The sequence below is a fragment of the Lontra canadensis genome, unplaced genomic scaffold, assembly GCF_010015895.1.
Source record: "Lontra canadensis isolate GAN:19392208 unplaced genomic scaffold, GSC_riverotter_1.0 scaffold79, whole genome shotgun sequence".
Taxonomy (NCBI): Eukaryota; Metazoa; Chordata; class Mammalia; order Carnivora; family Mustelidae; genus Lontra; species Lontra canadensis.
In genome coordinates, this window is record NW_022631073.1 from 9,337,290 (window position 1) to 9,359,423 (window position 22,134).

The 22,134-nt window shown below is 47.9% G+C and overlaps 1 protein-coding gene and 1 pseudogene across 3 annotated transcripts in view; one reads left to right on the forward strand and one right to left on the reverse strand.

The window, feature by feature from the left end:
* TACC2 (transforming acidic coiled-coil containing protein 2) overlaps positions 1-22,134 on the reverse strand; it is a 204,190-nt gene that overhangs the window by 159,751 nt on the left and 22,305 nt on the right. For 2 of the 3 annotated variants that reach the window (XM_032882158.1, XM_032882159.1), the window contains one exon: positions 1,545-1,654. In XM_032882158.1, the coding sequence (XP_032738049.1) occupies positions 1,545-1,654 (110 nt within the window). Of the gene's footprint in view, positions 1-1,544; positions 1,655-16,320; positions 16,381-22,134 lie in introns of all 3 variants that reach the window. The other variant, XM_032882157.1, reaches the window with a different exon arrangement.
* Positions 2,495-2,578, forward strand: LOC116882014 (annotated as a pseudogene).

Sequence of the window (22,134 nt, forward strand, 5' to 3'; positions counted from 1 at the left end):
CTCTTCCTCAAGGGAAAAAGAATAATTGACTAAAGCTGAGGGAACAAGGAGCAAAAGCCCTTCCAGCTGCTGTTATCCCTCAGTCGAGCTGTGACCCAGGCCCCAAATACTTCCCAAGCCTCTTGAGGGATCCCAGAACCTCCATGGGGAGGGGGCTGGACCTCGGGTCTCAGCCAGCATGGAGGGCCTTTGCAGAGAATTCCAGAAAAGATGAATCTGTTAGTTTCGTGATCACCCCGAGCCAGTTCAGATGGGTCATCTGGTCTCATTGGAGCCGAATATTAAAACCTCTGTCCAGTTATCCTGATAAAATGTTCATGAACGAGGAACAGCCGCAGGGGGTCTACGAGGCCAAGGAGGCCTCCCTTTTGCAGAAAACAAGGATCAAAGGTGTTGTTCAAGGCATATTCTGCGATGCCCTCAGCAAAAAAGAACACTCTGCCCCACCATTTCCCTGAAAAATTCTAATGTTCAGGCCAAGGGGTTCAAAGTGCCTCTTCTGGAGGGCACTAGTGGGAACGACCCAGAAGAGTCTTACCAGCCTGGCCTGGGAATTCCTGCCACCAGGGGGCGCTCTGACCCACCCTCGATCCCCATCATTTATAGCCCAAACACACAAATGTTGCTTCAACTCTTGGGTAACAGGATACTGCAAAGCATTCATGACCTAAAAATCTCACTATCTATTGTCTATGATGTGTATGTGTGTGTAGGGGGGGCGAGGTCTCCCTTTCAATTTTTCATTTTTGTTTTTGGAGCTCCTGTTGATTTAAGCTGTAATTAGAGCCTCCTGGAACCCCAGGAGGGTTCTTCCAACCGGATCACGCACTGAACCCACAATCACTGACTGCCTCCCGTGTTCGTGCCCCGAGTCTGTCCTGGGGACTGAATGTTCACGTCTGCTGGCCCTCTGCTTGGGAACGCCCCTAAAACTATGGGCACCAAACACCACATGGGAGGAGTCTGTTGGACTTTTTCCCAATAGCCACAGCAGGGAAATCGGGACCTCCCAGGGGTCATAATGAGGAAGGCTTTGACCGATGGTTCCACTGTACCAGTGTGGCCTTCTTAATTTCTGGAATTCACCCACTAGCCTCCCTGGGACTCAGGGTACCTGTCACGTTAGTAATAGAGTTTGAATCCTGTCTTGACCTCTGGTGCCCTCATTGGCTACCAGGCCTGAATACAGACTCCCCCAACTCGCCACACATGAGACAACCCTGATACGTCCTTTGGTAGCCTTGATCTTTTTATTCAAGCCTTTATAGGCTTAAATAAGTTCTGATAATGAAGATAAACAACCCGGAGTATTGCTGGAATGGACAGAAGCCCATAATTGCTAGTTTCATTGGGCAGAAAAACATTAGTTCTCCGATCATGCAGGTCGAGGCAATCCCAAAGCCATCTACAAGCCACTGCTTTGATCATGTCACCATGGAGGACCATGTCACGGGTTTTAGAGTAAATTTTCCAAAGCAAATGCTGAGCTAGTAGCGAGCAAGCCACACGTTGGGCTGGGCCAGTCCTCTGATCCGGGCTCTTACCTGTGCAAGTCTCCATGCCCGGCACTTCCAGACTTCTCCAGGTCCCCTTTCACGATCTGACCGCTACCAGGTGGTTGCACAGACCCCGGACTCTGAGCTGGTGAAGTTTTCTGAGCCGGAAGGAAGAGAAATTGGAACAGAAATCAAAGAGGAGTGTCTGAAGACACAGAAGCATTTCTCAGTTGGCCACCGGCCGCATCAGGTTGTGCGTTTGCTTTCTCATCCGCCTGAGCAGCACTGCGCGCAGGCATGAGCCGCACGGGGAGGCACGTGGGGAGCCCAGCAAGCGTGGCACCTGCACTGCTCTGATGGAGGAGACACACGGTTACGCATGAGACTCCAGCTCAGCAGGATGCCTGTGACAGTCCAAGGCCAAGACTGGGGACACCTACAGACTTCGGGGTGGGGAGGTCATCTGCTCCCTGGAGAAAGGGAGGATGTCTGCTCTAAGATCTTCAAGTGTCTAACTGGCTTGTGGCGTCACCTAGATGGAAGCCATCTCCTCCTCCCTCCCCCGCGGTCCCACGAACCAGAATTCCACCGGAAACCCAGGCAGGACACTGAACAAAGAAAGTGATGAGCTCTTGGAAACTTGGGCCCACCGGTCCAAGGCCCGAGCCATTCTGAGAGGCTGTCGCTTTTCCTTTACTCCCACAATAAGCTTGTCTGCCAGGTAAGCATTTTTTAAAACCAAGAAAGGACGGTCCAAACTTCAGATCATGGGACAGAAAGAAATAAGAGGTTTTTAAAAATCAATTTAAATAGTTCTCATTTAATGGGGCTCCTGGGTGGCTCAGTTGGCTAAGCCTCTGCCTTTGGTTCAGGTCATGTTCCCAGGGTCCTGGGATCGAGTCCTGCTTCGGGCTCCTTGCTTACTGGGGAGTCTGCTTCTCCCTCTGCCTGCCACTCCCCGTTTGTGCTTGCTCTCTGTGTTAAATAAGTAAAATCATAGCTTTGCACTGTGGCAGTATCGTAGCCAATGAGGTTTATCCGAGGTGTGATTATTGCTAATTAAATAAAATCATAAATAAATAAATAAATAAATAGGGCTCATTATAAATAAGTAAGGCTCATACATAAATAATAAATAAATAAGGCTCATTAAGTGTAGAATAAATGTCAGGAAGAGGAAAAGGGCTTCTTTAAACCCAAAGCAGTGGCTGTCTTTCAGCCCATCTTCCCGGCAGTGCTCCTTCACAGGGCCCCACAGCCCTGCCCACTGGGGCGCACACAAGACTCCCCAAAGACCCAGAGGGGCAGGAATCTGGTGAGGGTTCTGCAGAATAAGAATGCGGCATTACCAACAGCCTGTTTGTAGACATTGTGGACAAAGGCAGCCTGTGCCGAGAGAGACTAGTGCCAGCAGTCAGAGAGAAGCCGGGTGAGGGACAGAGGGGCAGTGGTCCCGGTGATGTGGAGGCTTTGGTACCACTTGGTCTGGGGCCCAGCCTGTTCTGCCACCTCCAACCAACGATTACCTGAGATCTCAAGTCCCCATTTGCCTTCTCTGGTACAAGGTGGATTTCTGTCACTTGCAACCCAAAAAAGTACGTTCCATTAATGATCAGACCAACTTTGAAGGAGACGAAGTGTTCTATGTCAGCTAAGTTTAAGAAGTGCTGGTTATCTAGCCCTCTTTTCACGGAGTGAAATTCATGGAGTGCCAGAAAGGGTCTGAGAAGTTCTGTGGTCAAATGACATTGAATTCTAACTCCTTTTCCCAAAGTTTCTTGGCATCAGGATCCTTCTGTTCGCGTGTCACCTGTCACATCTCCTAGAGCTAGTGTTCCATGGAACACAGTTTTGGGGACAGTTAACACAAGGCCTCATTTCTTTTCGCCTTGCTTAAACCTGGCAGATGATCCAAATCCACAGGGCAGAGCAGCCCCTAGCCTGGGGGGGCGCCTGTGTGAACACTGGAAGGCGGCGTTGCTCTGGGCAGGTGCATGGCCTGTGAGCAGACAGCACCTTCATGTGAATTAGAAACAGCTTCCCTGTCCTCCAGCTGTTACAGCTCAGACCTAGGCACATGGCCTGTTGGGTGCTTGGGAGAAACCGAGCTCCGTGAGCCCCTGGTCCCGTCCTTGAGGGAGGCGGTGGAGGTGAGGTACCAGGAGACAGGCAAGAAGAGCTCGTCTGGACTTTGCGGGGCTCCCTGTGTCTGCCTGCTCCTTGTTGCCAGAAATCTTCTCTCACCCCTCAGGGGCCGCTGCTCCAGAGACAGACCCCGCCGGCCCTGCCCAACAAAACCAGCAGCTGGAAATACAAAAGGCCTCTCCTAAGCCCAACAATTTACCAGTTGTGACTACGGATCCTGATGCAGCCAAATCATTTGATAAATATCTCATTTCACCCAGTTTTCCAGAAAGTATTTATTGATTTGTTGATCTATTCAGTTATCTAAAATACACTCATCCGGGTGGCTCAGGCGGTTAAGCGTCTGCCTTCAGCTCAGATCATGATCATGGAGACCTGGGAGGGAGCCCATGCTCAGCAGGGAGCCTGCTTCTCCCTCTCCCTCCGCCCTTCTCCCCTGCCCCCACTCATGCTCTCTACGTTCATCTAAACCATACCATGCACAAGAACCAATGCTAGAAGTGGGGGCTACAAAAATGAATGAGGTTCCATCCCTTCCCTAGAGTTGCTCAGTCTAGGGAGACAGTACCCCATGTCATGACCACAGATGTATAAACACAGGGTCCCCCCAAGGGGAGACCCAGTCCTCCCAGGGAGGGAGAACGCCACCCACCGGCTCTGTCAACCTCCAGGCTGGGGTTGTTGGAAACCAATTCTGGAGCTTCCATGGGACATGCGGGTGCAAATCATCAGCTCAGTCTGGACTTAGGGGGTCTTCCTAACACCTTGAATCTGCTGTTGGATGGGTGGTGTCCTTGACCTTCACACACAGCCTAAAGAGCAAGTCGGTGTTGGTTCTGTTTCCCCCGACTAGGGCACGTATCTGAACGGCTGGCTGCTTTGATCCCCCAGTTGTGTCCAAAGGTAAAATATCAAAGATGCCTCAGCTCTCAGGGGCCACACATCCTAGTGTGCTAACATGGTACTATAATTAGAGAACCTCCATTCACTTTTGTTGAGACAGAGTGTGGGAGGAAAGGACAGTAAGACTAACTCCTGTTTATTGAGCACTTACTAAATACCAGACACTGGGCTACTGGTCTCCATGGACCATGTGGTTAAAACTTCACAACAACCTTAAGAGTAAAGTGCTACTCATGTCCTTGTTTTAGAGCTGAGGCTTGCAGAGGGGAAGTCTTTGGCTAAGATCACACAGTAATGGAGTCTAGAGGGACCCATTTCTCTCGGACCTCAGTGCCGGAAAAAGGCATTTTTCTTCCAACCCTTTAGTGGGGAAATGTTGAAGGCGGCAGAGAGAGCTGGGGCTGATCCCTCACCTAACAGAGGGGCTGCTGACCCCCTTCCTGCTGGCATGACTTCCATGCTAGCTGGACCATTCCCTGACATGAGAACTCCACCCTGCCCTATAGACCTCAGTCCCCCGATCTGTGAACCAGAATGACAATCATCCCTGTTGGATAGTATCAAGACAATTCAAACTTTAAATCACTGTCAGTTCAACCTCCAAAGTGTTCTTCTAGAATGTTCTTTATCTACATAACACTACTACCTTTGGACACATGAGTTAAAATTTTTCACTACGGTAGCTCAAGAAAAACAATACAGAGTGAGTGACATTTTCATACCAGGGTCCTGAATTTTTAAAACTGTAACCCAATTCCTACTTGTCTGAACGTCACATTGGCCTTGGCTCCAAACACCTTCTGCAGCCGGGCTTCCAGTTCAGTCACATCTTCGGCGGCAAATGATTCCGCAAATAATTTAACAGATAACTCTCCTGCTCTTTATACCATGACCAAGGTTACACTAAGTAATTCTGGAAAGACACTGACATGTCTAAGAGCTCAGACAGATGCAAACAACAGATGGTATAAGGAGGCAGATCCCTGCTCTCACTAAAGGGGATAAGGGACCATGTGTTAACATTCCTCAGGCAAGGAAATATAAGAAGGGCTCAGATTCATCTTGGAAGCAGACAAAAGGATCTGCCTTTCTGCCTTTTCAGTCCCACCACCTCCTCCTAATAGAAAGCTAATCTGCGAGAAGAATGCCATCTCTCTCCGACAAAACAGAGCCGGATAGTTTCTTGCACGCACCGGTACTGGGGTGTCTGGGGGGCCCAGTCCGACTCTTGATTGCAGCTCAGGTCATGATCTCAGCATTGTAAGATCAAGCCCTACATCGGGCTCCACGCTTCACAAGGAGTCTGCTTCTCTCTCTCTTTCTCCCTCTCCCTCTGCCCCTCTCCCTGCTCACTCTCTCTCTAAAAATAAATAAATAAATATTTTTTAAAATTAAAAAAAAAATGGGGCACCAGGGAGGCTCAGTCTGTTAAGCGTCTGCCTTTGGCTCAGGTCATGATCCCGGGGTCCTGGGACTGAGCCCCGCATTCGGCTCCATGCTCGTCCTGAAGCCTGCTTCTCTCTCTCCCTCCACCTGCCATTTCCCCTTCTTGTGCTCTCTCCCTTTCTCTCTCTGTCAAATAAATAAATAAATCTTTAAAAAACTTTTTAAAAAAACAAAAGCACCAGTACTATCAATAGGAATGGCACATGCACTTTTCAGTGCTTTGAAATCGATCAGATTCTTACAAAATCCCTGTGAGCTAAACAGGAAGGCAAAATAATGTTTCCCGTTTCTCAGGTGAAAACCAGAACATTCCATGACTTGGCCAGGTCTTCCTCCTTAAAGCCGATACTTTGTGCACAGCAAGAGTACCACCCAACACCAACCTAGCACTTCCTCTGCTGTAACAGTAACAGCGAACATATTACTATCCACAATTTCCATGTGCCAAGTGCTGTTCTTCTAAGAGTTTTACCTGTTGAAATTCATTCAGTGCTTACTGCAACCCTATCTCACAGACGAGAACACCAGCAGAGAGAGGTTAAGCCCCTTGCACTAGGGCACAGGGCTTGAAAGCGACAGACCTGGGATTCAGTCCCAGCCTGTGCTCTTGAACCCTACCTTATGTGGCCTCACCAGACGTGGAAACAGTTGCCTATGATCCCTGCCATCTTCCTGCCACACTCCAAGTAACTAAAACAATGGGACATTTATGAATAATGTGGTCCAGGGGCCTAGGTTCATTGCCCAAAATAGCACCTGGCATGGAGAGGCATTTCATAAAAATGTGCTGGATGTTTTAGAAAATGGAGTATTTCCATTTCAGGGCTCCTGGGTGGCTCAGTCGGTTAAGCGTCTGCCTTCAGCACAGGTCATGAGCTCAGGGTCCTGGGATTGAGTCCGCACTAGGCTCCCTGCTCAGTGGGGAGTCTGCTTCTCCATCTGCCTCTGCCCCTACCCAATCGCCACCCCGCTTATGCTTTCTCTCTCTCACACTCCCTCTCTAATAAATAAAGTCTTTTTTAAAAAAGATTTTATTTATTTATTTGACAGAGAAAGAGATGACAAGTAGGCAGAGAAGCAGGCAGAGAGAGGAAGGGAAGCAGGCTCCCCGCTGAGCAGAGAGCCCAAAGTGGGACTCGATCCCAGGACCCCAGGATCATGACCTGAGCTGAAGGCAGAGGCTTTAACCCACTGAGCCACCCAGGTGCCCTAAATAAAATCTTTTAAAATAAATACATAAATAAAAAATAGTGTATTTCCATCTGGTCCAGAAGCTACTTCTGCCAGCCGGGAGAAGCACGTGCAGGCCTCAGACCTCACTCTTCCACCACATTTCCCCTCAGTGTCTCCGAGTCCCCCTTCCAGTCTCTCCATCCTAGCAACAGCGCTACGTCCTGCTGCCCCCAGGACCCTCAGGGGTCTGCTGTGTCCACAGGCGTCACCGGAAAGCAGCAGGCTTGTCTAAAATTTCCCTCACACTTTCCAGCAGCAGGCAGGACAAAAAAATTGGCAATCCTCCCCATGACGAATGGCCCTGTCAAGTTGCTTCTTCAGAGTTTTCCTCTGCTGCCGCTGCTTGAGTAAACAAATAGCCTTTCTTTGGTTCTAGAATCCTCCAGAGCCCAGGGTCTATTTTAAAGCAATCCTCCAACAGGCACTTTCCAGCTCTAAAAAAAAATACACTTTATCAAGAGCTAAAGTGTCTTACCATTTAAAAAAAAAAAAAATTCCCCTGACCTTACCTGTTCAATGGGCTCCCTCCAGCTTACTGGTCATGCCCATAAACATGGTTAGATCACGACCGGAGTGTCTTGCCAACTCGCCCACTCTTTGAGCAAGCTTCTTGGGAGCCGTGTGACTGCAGGTGAATGCTGGGAAGTAGACCAAAGGTCATCCCCATGGCACTAGGAGTCGGATTTCAGAAACAACCCGGAGGTTGCCAAATATGGGGGAACATATGTTCTGTGCTGGGGCCAGCTTGGGCCGCCCATCTGCCCTGTCCAGGGAAGGCAAAGGCTCAGACCAGTTCTGCTGGGTCATCCCAAACATTTCTTCCCCTCTGAGGAGAAAACAAAAGATTGGAGCAGCTTACCCACGCTGGCAGCTGAGGACACCCCAGTCAGGAGCCTCACCTAGCAGTCACTTGGTTGGGCTGATGGGGGGACAGGCCCCAAGGCTGGAATTTTCAGCTACCCCAGATGGAATGTTTTCTGACACAAATATGGCATAAAAACAAACAAGGTTTGGAGTCAGAGAGAGCTGGGTCGTCCCTCAAAATACAGAGAAAACAAGAATTATGTTTCAGTGGGATTTTGATGTTTCTGCCTCATGTCCGGGAAGGGTTGAATCCAGGTTCTAAGCGGACACGGAAGATTTTAAAAGACATGGTATAAGAGGTTAATTTTAGAGGAAGCTGCAGGAAGAGAAAGCAGGAGTTCTGTATTATCTTTACAACATTTTTGTAAACCCGAAAAACCCCAAATAAAAAGTTTAGAGGGGAAAAAAAAAGACATGGTCCTCATCCTCCCAGTGAGTGAATAAGAAACCCACATTCAGTGAACATTATCTATCTTCCCACCCCGGACAGCATCTGGGTCAAAATGGTAAGAGTTACCCTAAAAGAACCCGGGAGCTTCCAAGATGCCCGAGTTGACATGTTCTGACATCTTCTGTCAGTGGGGAAAAAGGAAAACCTTTGAGACTTCAAAAACACCGACCAATATTAATGTCTTGTGTGGGTTTAATATTTTAGAAGCAGTATAATTTAAAGAAGGCTGGGCCATTCAGAAAACCCACATCGGTGCACCTCTTTGAGCCTGTTTCTAGACAGAGTTCTGCAAAATGATAGCACAGTCCCTGGCCCGCCTGCCCCAGTGGCTGACGGGAGCACCTCGTCAAGATGGCAAAGAGCTACCCACATGGTGGAGAGTCTCTTCATTCAAAGAGCTGGTTTTGTCAGGATAGCCTGTCATGTCCTATAACATTTATCCAACTGGACCTGAAATGCAGGCATAAACCTTGTGTTTTGCCCCTCTCGAATTCCTCCAACACTGTCATGCCGGAGCAGCATGAGGCTGGACCCAAGAATAAGGTCTCAGGTGCAGTGGTTAAAAACCGAGCTTCAGGGGCGCCTGGGTGACTCAGTGGTTAAAGCCTCTGCCTTCCACTCAGGGCATGAACTCAGGGTCCTGGGATGGAGCCCCGCATGCGCATCCGGCTCTCTGCTCAGTGGGGAGCCTGCTTCCCCTCCCTCTCTCTGCCTGCCTCTCTGCCTACTTGTGATCTTTGGCTGTCAAATAAATAAATAAAATCTTAGGAAAAAAAAAAACAACAAAACCCGAGCTTCACGGCTTATTTAGCTGTAAGGCTTCAGGGTCTTTGCCTCTGTTACTGTATCTGGAAAATGGGATCATAATTACAGGCTTTTCAAGGTTAAATAACATAATATATGAAGAGCACTTCACACAAGGCTCCACTATAGAAGACACTCGTAGATGCTAGTTATTATCATTACAAAGAAGAAACTGATTCAAAACTCATTAACTAAGAGCCCCGGGGGCTAGGTCCGTGCTTAGAGCTAAAGCGGTTAATCCTAACCGACTCTTCAGAAGATACAACCCGCCCAAACCTAGCAGTTTGCTAATTTTATTTTTATATATTTTTAAGATTTTATTTATTTATTTGACAGAGATCACAAGTAGGCAGAGAGGCAGGCAGAGAGAGGGAGGGGAAGCAGACTCCCCACTGAGCAGAGAGCCCGATGCGGGGCTCAATCCCAGAACCCTGGGCTCATGCCCTGAGCTGAAGGCAGAGGCTTAACCCACTGAGCCACCCAGGCGCCCCAGTTTGCTAATTTTAATAACCGCTCCAGTGAGAGTTAGCAACAAGCCTTCAGGCAAGGGCATCCCTAGGAGAAACTGTGGGAGATTCACAGTGGAGGGGCTCTCCATTGTCATGAACTGGGGTTCACACTGGTTCATTGTCTCTTCCTTCCATTTTTCTCTCATTCAATGCAGTTAAATCATCCCCGATGGCCACCCACGACCAGTGGAATATTAGAAGACATCTCTTCCAGGGCTAGTTTAATGCTCAGAATGTTGGGTTCCTCGGGTCCCATAGGAAAGAGAGAAACTGCCCCCCCATTTAAACTTGGGGCCCCAAGCATCTGTAGCTCGAAACCACACATGCCCACACTGAGGGGCTGTTTCTCTATTAATGAGACCCAGTAACCATCACCCAGTGCCTGAGCCCCAGCTAACCTCAGCCTGCAGAGACATGCGCAGTGACGTTTCTGGGTGGTCCAGACCCAGGGTCAGCTCCCCTCACAGGATCTCCCGTCCTCCTGGTCTTCCATTTCTGGGATACCGGGAAGTTCCACAACCTGGGGCCACAGGGCTGAGGTCACCTTCAGGAACAAACCTCCAGCCCCGGCTGCCTCTTGGACTTGGACCCAGGTACCAGGGCGACCTGCCTCAGTGTGGCCAGGGCTGCAGTCAGGGCGCACAGGGACGTGCTCTCCACACTCTGGGTCCCGTTTCTTCTCTGCTCATCCTTCAGCTCTGAGCCCAGACAGCAGCTCCCTGGGGCTGACACCCAGGGGCAGGTCAGGTGGCTCTGCACCTGTCATCTTGCTTTAGAACATTGCTCTCAGTTTCTATAGCTGAGAATCACTTTTTTCTGGGACTTAAAATACAGAAACACCCAGATAATGAAATATCTTTTTTAAAAAAAAGAGGTGTGTGTGTGTGTGTGTGTGTTTTAAGTGATCATAGATTTTTAAGTCAGGCCATTACAATAATAGGGTGGGTTGTTTTTTCTCCTCCTCATGCTGTCAGAGCCATGAACGGGAATCATGACAATCCCAAGGGGAATCCAGGAGGTGGTGATGCCAGTGGGTGGAAGGCTGCCCTTCCGCTCTGGAATTCACGTGCTCAGAGCTCTGAGGCCTTCTGGCGGGGGGGTCCCCCAAACTGAACACTCAGTAAAGAACAGGAACAACGGTCACCGTCATGTTCACTGTCACAGCCCGGGACAAGGCAGGCAAGGTTCTTATTTCACCTTGAGTCCTTCCACGTGGGTCATGACGCAGGAAACCCCAAACAGTGCCACTGGATGAAGCTACTCTTGCCACGGTGCTGTCTCCACCCCGAAGAGGGACACACACACGAGGACCCTGACCCTCCCAGCGACAGAGCAGGCTCCCCTGGGCTCAACGTGAGATGCTCTGCTGACCCCTGGCTGGCCTGTGCCTGCCGCCCCCACACAAGCCACCGTCCCCGCCCCGGTTGGAACCGCGACTGTCTCTTCGTTCCCCACCAACACGTCCGCAGGAACGAGAGCTGCCAGGAAGGAGCCGCCTGGGGTCTGGGTGTGAGTCACGGCCGTGCATGTTAGTAACGGTGCTGCCCTGTGCTCCCCAAGAGCAGCTTTGAGGCCTCCGTGACTCAGTTGCCGGAGGGACGGAGCAGGAGTGACAACGAGGACCCAGGACCCAGCGTGCAACAGCAGGCGTCCCCCAGGGGCTGGTCTGGGGCTGACAGCCCTTGCTCATGAGGAGGAAACTTCAGTAAGTGGATAGACTCAGTCCAGCCTACTTGTGTAAACTTTCCCCGCCAATGGCTTCTGTTCTCTTCAGAGCACAGGAAGAAAAGAAAAAAAAAAAAAAAAGAAGAAGAAGAAAAGAAAGTTCCAGGCCATATTCCTAAATTTCAGAGTTTAAATAGGGTTCGTGTGGATCAAAGAAGAAATAACTGACCGGTCAGCAGAATCCAGATCCTGGACAATTGTGATGTTATTAAACTTGACTTCTTGAGTTAAGGTTAAAAGGTCAATCACCAATTCAACAATCAGCTCTTGCCAAAAAGTTTCAAAAGCAAAAATCATTAAGATAGTTTGCAGGCCCCCTGCCAAGAGACTAGGAAGAGAAGTCCTCTTATCAGGCCTCCTATCCCTGCTTCTCTCGGTGACTGCATGAAGGTCCGTTCTCCTTAGGCACCTGCCATCCCCCAACTCCCATGCAGCTCAGTATACCCCTGCCTCAGCGGACCCCCAACCATCTGCCGCATGTGCACCCCAATCAGCCATCAGAAGAGAGCTGCCTCCCCTCCCCTCCTCCATCCTCACAATTCCCAGGTGGATCTCCTTCCATCTTCTCTCCACCATCCACAATGGCAAGGGACCACTCCTGTAAGCCCAGGTCTGCTCCAATACCTCTCAACAGTCAAGGTCAGCCTTCCTTCGTTCACCCTTCAATCACCGGTCCTCCATCGACCTCTGCCTCTCTCCCTCATTCCCACCAGCAGGCAGACATCTAGGATCTTCGATCTTTAAACCCTCGGGCAACTCCCTCTACTAGCTACTGTCCCAGTATTCGCTCCCTTTCCTATCCTAGAAAAACTTACTGCATCATCTGCACCCCTCTCTCTACTTTCTTATCTCCAATTCCCTCTTCAGGCCTCCCCCAGCCAAACTGCATCCCTGTCATTCCACTGGAAATGCTTATCAAGGGTTGGAGAGCAATATGAGCTTTCCCTCGCACTGATGGCCGTCACGTTGCCAAGTCATTGGGGAGGTGTCTGCTCCTTGATTTCTCCGGAACCTCTGATGCCTCTGCCTTCTCTTGACCCTCTCCTCCACAGATCTCCCAGGTCCCTCATTTTCCTATGTCTTCTGCTACCACTCCTTCACAAACTGCCCCCCACCCTGAGGCTCACACCTAAATATTAAAGGACATCTCAGGGGATTAGTTCCGAGTCCCTTCTCCCGTCCTCACTTGCTCCCCAGGTGTTCTCAACCGCTGCAAACACCCATGCTCTCGACTCCACATGCGCCCCGCGTTCCACCTCTTGTGCAGCCAAATGCCTATTTCACTGGAGTGACCTAAAGGCATTCAGCTGTGATGGCCAGACCAGAACACTGGATTCCGCCCCCTTCTCCCTACACCTGCCCCTCCTCCAATTCTCCTGATCTCAGGAAAGGATGTTTCTATCTGCTCAGCAGCTCAGACCAAACATCTAGGACTCAACCTTGATTCTGCTCTTTTTCCCACTCCCAAATTCCATCACCATCGAGCCCACCCCTCTCTGCCTTCAAAATATATCCCCAATCCAGGGACTCCCTTCCCTGCCACCTCATTCCAAGCCATCACCATCCACATCTCTGACTTCTAAATGACCTCCTAACTAGGGCCCCTCCTCCATTTCTGCCCTCTGCCCCATAGAGACCATTCTCTACATAGCAACCGCAAAGCTCTTCTTAAAATCTCAAACCAGGGCACCTGGGTGACTCAGGTGGTTAAGCATCTGACTCTTGGTTTCAGTTTGGGTCATAATCTGGGGTTTGTGAGATCGGGCCCCTTGTCAGGCTCTAGAGTCTGCTTAGGATTCTCTCTCTCCCTCTCTTTCTGGCAATCCCCTCCCCCCCCCCCACTTGCACGCATGTTCCTCTCTAAAAAATACTACTAATAAAATAAAATAGAAAGTAAAAAAATCAAATCTCAAGTCAGCTCATGTCACTCCTCTGCTGAAAACCCACTGGTGGCTTCGCATCCCAGTTGGAAAGCTGATAATGACCTACAAGATTCACCCCCACCCACGCCCCTCATCTCACTCTTGACATAATCTCTCACCCACTCCCCTCCAGCCGCGCTGGCTTTCTTTGCTGATCTCAAAACACAACAAGCTCATCCCTCCCAGACATGTCACACAGGCTATTCCCTTTTCCAGAATGTTCCTTTTCCCAGAACTTTATGTGGCTGTCTCCTTCTGGGCACATCAGGTCTGCAGAGAGGGCTCCTCTGATTAAAAATAGGCTCTAACCCCAAGGAGACACCGCTTCACACCCACTGGGATGGCTATTATAAAACCAACAAAACAAAACAAAAGCAAGAGTTGGCAAGGATGTGGAAAAATCAGAACCCTTGTGCATTGTTGACAGGAATGTAAAATGGTGCTGCCGTTGTGGAAAAGTCTGGTGGTTTTCTGAAAATGAAACATAGGATTCACTTATGACCCAGCAAATTCCACTTTTGGATATCGACTGCAAAGAAGTAGAGTCACACATATTTGCACAGCCACGTTCCTAGCAGCATTATTCACACTAGCTGAATGGTGGCAGCACCCCACGTGTCCATCAGCAGAGGAACAGATGAAGGAAATGTGGGCTCTAGATCATGGAGTACTATTCAGACCTAAAGAGGAAGGAAATCCCCACACACGGCGCAACGAGGATGAACCTTGAAGGCATCGTGTTAAGTGAAACAGACCAGTCACAAAAGCGACTCCACTTGGGTGAGGTACCAAGTGGCATCAGATTTATAGGGATAGAAAGTAGTCTGGTGGCCGCTGAGGGCTGGGAGTAAAGAGGGGAATGTGGCGATATCAGCTGATACGTACGGAATTTCAAAAGTTTCACGAAAACTTTCTGGAGACAGACGGCGGGGTTGGCTGTACAACATGAAGGAACTTCACACCGCTGAACCCCCACGGGACACGGAAAAATGGTTGCCATGGTACATTTCATAGTAGGTATATTTTACCCCAGCAGAACAGTTTCTACAGAATCTTTTGTTCCAGGAACTCAGTATCTATACTGACATCTGGCAAACTCAGTGTATGGTCTGTAGTGAGACTCGGGTGGTGCTGATATGGGAAACAAAGGCAGAATTGACAAGTCCTTGAAACAGGCAAGAGGGACCTTCCTCTAGGGACCCAACTGCCTCCATGTTGACACTTCGCTCAGGGCAAAAGGCATTCCTAGCCCCCCGCCAAACCCAGGATCCTGTAAGCCAACTTTAACACATAAAAATTCTTTTGGAAACTTCCTTTATCTCGAAACCCCCAAGATACGTGTTAACAATCATCCCCCAAGCATATGACCCACAGATATACACCTGATTGCTTCCAAAATTCCCAAGGGACTTAGGCTATCCTCCCAACTTGAAAGTATATAATAGGCCACTCCTCATGACCCCAGCGTAGCTCTTCTGGCTCATGGGTCCTCTCCCTGTGCTTTAATAAAATCACCTTTTTGCACCAAAGACATCTCAAGAATTCTTTCTTGGCCGTCAGCTTCAAACCCTAACATCTTCCCTCCATCAGCAGGCGCCAGCGCGCATCAGGAGACCACCTGGAGGACATGCCCCTGCGGCGGACAGCACGCACCCCCTTCCTACTGGAACGGCCCAGATCCTGTATTTTCCTGTAAAACCCATCGACCTGCTACTCAGGCCCAGGTCTGCAGTGCTGAAAGCATTAGCCCGCAGCAGCCGCCTTTGCCTGGCAAAGTAACAAAAATGACTGTTCCTCTTTGTCCCCAATCTCTGTCTTTGGCTGCTGGAGCACAGAGGTCAGTTTGCAACGTCACTGGTGGGATATAGAGAGAAACAGGGGCACTGATCAGACCTACCAGGCAGCCACCCTTGGGGATGGAGCAGCTCTTTTATTTTTTTAAAGATTTTATTTATTTATTTATTTATTTGAGAGAGAGAGAGGGAGAGAGCACTTGAGCAAGCACTGGTGGGGAAGGGAGAGAGAGAATCTCAAGCAGACTCCGCAGGGCTCGATCTCACGACCCTGAGATCATGACCTGAGCCAAATCCAAGAGTCGGAAGCTTCACCAACTGAGCCCCCAGGCTCTTTTCTTCAAGCCAGGAACATACCACCCCGGGCCTCACACCCCTCCCTGGTGGGGCAGGATTTCAGAGCGAGTGGCATTTTATTGTCGCACCTTGACCACACCCACAAGTGCACACCAACTGGGCCTGACATTCTCTCCAGGAAAAATCTCCTTGAAATGGTTGCGAAGCTCCTAATTTACCCTTCTCCCCAGGAGATGGCAAACACTTCAGCCAAACCAAAAACTCTGGGACTCAGCCAGGGGACCTGACGACTCAGACGGCTGATTGCCAATGTGATCTTTTCTTGCGACACATCAGTTCTACCCACCAAGGGGAAGACGGGGCCACGAGTCACTGTCCCATACAAAGCCTCACGCCGGGGCAAGGGAGAGCAAAGCCCAGGAGCGTGGAAGGTTAGTGCGGGCTCCCAGCGTCTGCATGACATCAAGAACGGGAGCTTTGTTGAGCTTCTCGCAGCCTAGTAGCTGGGCCACTTCTCACGCAGGCCCACCAAAATGTTATCTTACAAAATCTAAACATCGACTGCAGATTCTGCTGCATTTTACAAGTCGGTGGAGGTAGGTGAAAGGAGGCAATGGGAGAGGGTGGAGAAAACCTAAGAATTTAAAGGAACACACCACACACACGGTGTGCAAACACCGAGGTGTTAGGAAGGAGCCGAGAAGCAGACACGCACAGCACACACCCCGGTACCTGCACAGGCTCAGGCTTCGGAGGCCACAGGACGACATCAGGCAAGCTGGAGTTCTCTTGCTGAAAGCAAAGGAGTCTCACCATTAGGAGGGGCCACAGCGAACAGAAAACCCCTGAGGCACCAGAGGGACAGCCTTGGCTGGTTTCTATTCCTGCTGGCTGCACTCCCACCCTGCCCACGGCTACCAGGGGTCTTTAGTCACCAGAGGGAAAGGCACATGCAGCCTGAGGGTGTAGGAAGATGGCAAGGGTGGGCCCTGGGCAGGCCTGTCCTCATCCTTTGCCCTGATGACGTGGCTGGTCCTTGGTGCCCAGTCTTCCATCTCTGGACAGACGAGTCCTCCAGACCCCTGTCTTTCCTTGTGTGAGTTCACTTGTAAGCAGAATGCTGGGACCTCCAAGGGCATCTACACAGAGGAAGAGCTCTGGGGGAGGCCTGGGGGCATGGATGCGGTTGGGGGGAAGGAAGCATGGAGGCCGAGAAACTGGTTTGGGGCAGTCTGCCCTGATCCAGGTGTGGGGTAATAGGGTGTGCGGTGGGGGTGGGGAGGGGAAAAAAAAACTGTTAGGAAAAAAACTACATCTTGGGTATGTGTTACATGTCCATCTTTCGAGAAAGTGCTCTGACAGGGATTGGGCCGTCACCCCCCCTGGGGCCCACCTTTCCCTTGCATAACTCAGGCTGGCCAATCAGAGTGTCCACATCCGGTGGCGCAGTGACCGGTCCCAGACAGGGCATGTGACACCATCAGGGCCAGACCTCAGACCGTGCTGATCACCAGGATGGACCATTAACAGGAGGAAGTCTAGATGCCTGGAACAGCCAGTGCGGTTTTTAAATTTTGTTTTGTTCTATCTTGTTTCTCCCAGGCTGAGGGCCCCTCCCTGAGCACCCAGGCATCACCCAGAAGGAGAGCAGAGCAAGAGCCAGAGAAGACAGAGCTCCAGCGTCCTCTTCTGAACATCTGCACTCAGGGACTGCTGAGGAGAGACCCTCTCTTGGGACTTCCTAATTCTATAAGCCAAATAAGCCTTCTCTGCTTATGGTCATTGGAGATAGCTTTCTGGGTCTCACAACTGAAAAAAAAAAAAGTCCTAATTATCCTAATTATATAGAAACTTGAAAGGCTAAATGGCCAGGCCATTCATTTATTAGTTACAAATCATAGAGCGACTTATTAAATGGGGAGAATGGGAGTGAGTGGAGTCAGAGGTGACCCCCAGATTCCTGTATTGGATGGTAGGTTAGATGATCATGGTTTTTGGGAGTGGGGGACACAGGAGGAGAAAAGGATGGGGAAGAGGAGCTTGGTTCAGGTTTGAGGAATGTGGGGTGACAGTGGATGTTTGGGAGACAGTGGAAAGATGAGTCTGGAACACCAGCCCCATGGGGGAGCCCCAATCCTGTAGCTGCATGTACTTGTGCTTCATCCCCCTTGTTTCTCTGTGGAAGGCAAACCTTGACCTGACCCTGGAGGTAATGCTGTCCTGCCCCACCGGGCCATGTATGAATGAGGCTGCAGTTGTGAGAATTCGCAATGGCAGGAAGACAGCTCCTGTCTGCTCTGGGAGGGAACTGGAGAGGGAGGACAGGGTTGGGGTCTAGCAGGATTTGAGAAGTAAAGATCTGAAATACTGAACTATATTCATTACTTGCAAGGATATAGTAAGATTTGAACCCCCTTGTACCCTGATGAGGAAAGTATAAATTTGCATCACCTTTCTGGAAAGTACTTTGTACGTAGATATAGAGAGAGCTAGATCTAGTTCCATAACAAGAGTTTTGAAAACGCCCTTTATTTGACCTTGCAATTCCATCTCTCTGAGTCTCTCCTGAGTAAACCAGCCTCCAATTCTGGACAGTGCCATTTAGTAAATGTGAAGAAAACATGTAAGCCCCTTTAATTTGCCTGTATTCACGTAGAAATTCATCTTGGATTCAAGAAGTTTAGCCACCACCCCAAGGAGGTCTCTTCAAGTAGGTAAGACAAATGTTCCTCTGTTCTACATTTTCTCAGCCTTGGCACCTTTGACATTTTGAGAAGAATAATTCTGTTGTGGGGCTGTCCCTGTGACCCCTACTAGTTACCAGCAGTACCTCCATTCTGTAGCTGTGGTACCAAACCTGCCTGCAGACATGGACAAATGTCCTGGGGTGGCAAACACCCGCACTGAGAACCAGTGCTCTGTTGTATTTGCAGCCAGGAGTGGAGCTTGCTGGTGGTTTGGGGCCCACAGACCTGCAAGTGTTCAGAGAAGGTACCAATTCTGAGCCGCTTGGTTTGTTAATCAGCAGAACTAAAGGCCCAGAGTCTAGTGCCTGTACTGAGTCTGCACATGGAAGGCACTGAACCAATGGCCATGGTCTTCTTCACTCTAAAACACAAGATAGAACATTCCTTTAAGTTAGAGGTTACGAAGAGGTAGGGCCTGAGCCAACCCCAGCCAGCAGGAGCATCATTTTGGCTCACGGGATGTTTAAACATAATTTAAATTAGTTGTCAACATTTTGAAAATTGTAAAATTTCTTACAAAATCTCTTCTAATAAAATAGAAGAAAGCACTCCCCAACTCGTTTTATGAGATTAGGGTTTTTTTTTAAAGATTTTATTTATTTTTTTGACAGAGACAGAGATCACAAGTAGGCAGAGAGGCAGGCAGAGAGAGAGGGGGAAGCAGGCTCCCTGCTGAGCAGAGAGCCCAATGCGGGGCTCGATCCCAGGACCCTGGGATCATGACCTGAGCCAAAGGCAGAGGCTTTAAGCCACTGAGCCACCGAGGTGCCCCATGAGATTAGTTTTAACATGATACCAAAACCAGAGAAAGAAAGGAAAACCACCAAGCAATGTTTATCGTGAATTTGGACACAAAAATCCTCAATAAAATGTTAGCAAATCAAGCCTAACAGTCTTTATAATAATTATACACCATGACCAAGTAGGACTAATTCTAGGTATGCAAGACTTGTTCAACATTAGGAAATCAATCAGTGTACTCTAACCTTTCAATAGCCCAAAGAAGAAAGAAAGATCATATAGCTACATCAATTGACACAGAATAATAAAAAAAATTTTGAAAAAATGCAATGCCCATTCATGATAAAAATCCTTAGCAAACTAGGAATGGGGGGGATCTTCCCTAACTTGACAAAGAAATTTATGGGGGGGGCCTCGTTGTCTTAGTCAGTACAGCACACATCTCTTGACCTCAGTGTCATGAGTTCAAGCCCCACATTGGGCCTAGAGCTAAAGGAAGGGAGGGAAGGAAAGAAGGAAGGCAGACAGGCAGGCAGGCAGGCAGGCGGGCAGAAGGAAGAAGAAAGAAGGAAAGAAAGAAAGTTAGTATAAAGAAAGAGAGAATTTACAAAAACCTGCAGATAATATCTTACTTAACAGTAAAAGACGGAATGCTTTTCCCCCACAACTGGGAACCAGGTAAGAATGTCCACTCTGACCTTTTCTAATTAACATAATATTGGAATTCCTAAACCACAATAGTAAGGCAGGAAAAAGAATTAAAAAAAAAGAAATGCAACTCTCTCTAGTTGCAAATACCATGATTGCCTATATAGAAAATCCCAATTGATCTACAAAAAAGCCTTTTGGAACAAATAAGTGAGTTCAGCAAATTCAAGGTCACAGGATATAAGATCAACACAAAAAAATCAATACACTAACAATGAACATGTGGAAACCAAAATTAAAAACACAGTACTATTTATAATTACTGCAAAGAAAATGAAATACTTAGGCATACACTTAAAACATAGGCAGTATCTATATGCTAAAATTTATAAAAACGATGATGAAAGAAATTTAAAAAAAAAAAGCACTGTGTGTTCGCAGACTAGAAGACTCATCATAGTCGAGAAGTCAATTTCTCCAGTGTATCTATAGGTTTCATGTAATCCCTGTCAAAATCCCATCTTGGAATTTTTTAGACACAGACAAACTTATTCTAAAATTTATATGGAAGGTTTTAAGTCCTAGAAGAGCTAAAACAATTTTGAAAAGTAGTTGAAAGGAAGAGCACTTAGTATGTAGCAGCAGTAATCATAACTATGTGTATTAGCAGACGAGTAAACATTGATCAATGGAATAGAAAAGAGAATCCAGAAACAGACCCACACAAATACAACCAACTGATTTTTGGCAAAGATGCAAAAGCAGCTTACTAGAGAAAGAATAGTGTTTTCAGCACATGGCAGTGGAGAGATGACCACTCACAGGCAAAGGAAAACAGAAAAAAACATAGAAAATGAACTTCAACCTAAATTCACACAAACATGATTGCAAAATGGACCATGGGCTTAAGTATAAAATGTCAAACTATACCATTTTTGAAAAACATAACATAGGAGAAAATCTTCAGGACGTAGGGGTAGAAAAAGAATTCTTAGATTTGACACCAAAAGCATCAGACTCGGAAAAAAAAGGAAAAGGAAAGACTGATCAATTGCACCTCAAAAAACTTTTGTTTTGCAAAAGACCCTGTTCAGGTGATGAGAAGGCAAGCTACAAGTGGAATAAAATATTTGCAAACCACAATCTGACAAAGGATTAGTATCTAGACTGTATAAAGACTCTTAACAGTTTATTTTAAAAAAAATTAGAAAATGCATAAAAGACATGAACATATTTTTCACTGAAGAGAACACACAGACAGCAACAAGCTCATGAAAGATCAGCCACAAAGGGAACAAGCATCAAAATCCAGGAGGTGCAGAGAACCCCCCTCAAAATCAACAAGAATAGGTCCACACCCCGTCATCTAATAGTAAAATTTACAAGTCTTAGTGACAAAGAGAAAATCCTGAAAGCAGCCCGGGAAAAGAAGTCTGTAACATACAATGGTAAAAATATTAGATTGGCAGCAGACTTATCCACAGAGACCTGGCAGGCCAGAAAGAGCTGGCATGATATATTCAGAGTACTAAACGAGAAAAACATGCAGCCAAGAATACTATATCCAGCTAGGCTATCACTGAAAATAGAAGGAGAGATAAAAAGCTTCCAGGACAAACAAAAACTGAAAGAATTTGCAAACACCAAACCAGCTCTACAGGAAATATTGAAAGGGGTCCTCTAAGCAAAGAGAGAGCCTAAAAGTAGTAGATCAGAAAGGAACAGAGACAATATACAGTAACAGTCACCTTATAGGCAATACAATGGCACTAAATTCATATCTCTCAATAGTTGCCCTGAATGTTGGTACGCTAAATGCCCCAATCAAAAGACACAGGGTCTCAGAATGGATAAAAAAACAAAACCCATCTATATGTTGCCTACAAGAAACTCATTTTAGACCCGAAGACACCTCCAGATTTAAAGTGAGGGGGTGGAAAACAATTTGCCATGCTAATGGACATCAGAAGAAAGCAGGGGTGGCAATCCTTATATCAAATCAATTAGATTTTAAGCCAAAGACTATAATAAGTGATGAGGAAGGACACTATATCATACTCAAAGGATCTGTCCAACAAGAAGATCTAACAATTTTAAATATCTATGCCCCTAACGTGGGAGCAGCCAACTATATAAACCAATTAATAACAAAATCAAAGAAACACATCAACAATAATACAATAATAGTAGGGGATTTTAACACTCCCCTCACTGAAATGGACAGATCATCCAAGCAAAAGATCAACAAGGAAATAAAGGCCTTAAATGACACACTGGACCAGATGGACATCACAGATATATTCAGAACATTCCATCCCAAAGCAACAGAATATACCTTCTTCTCTTGTGCACATGGAACATTCTCCAGAATAGATCACATCCTCGGTCCTAAATCAGGTCTCAACCAGTA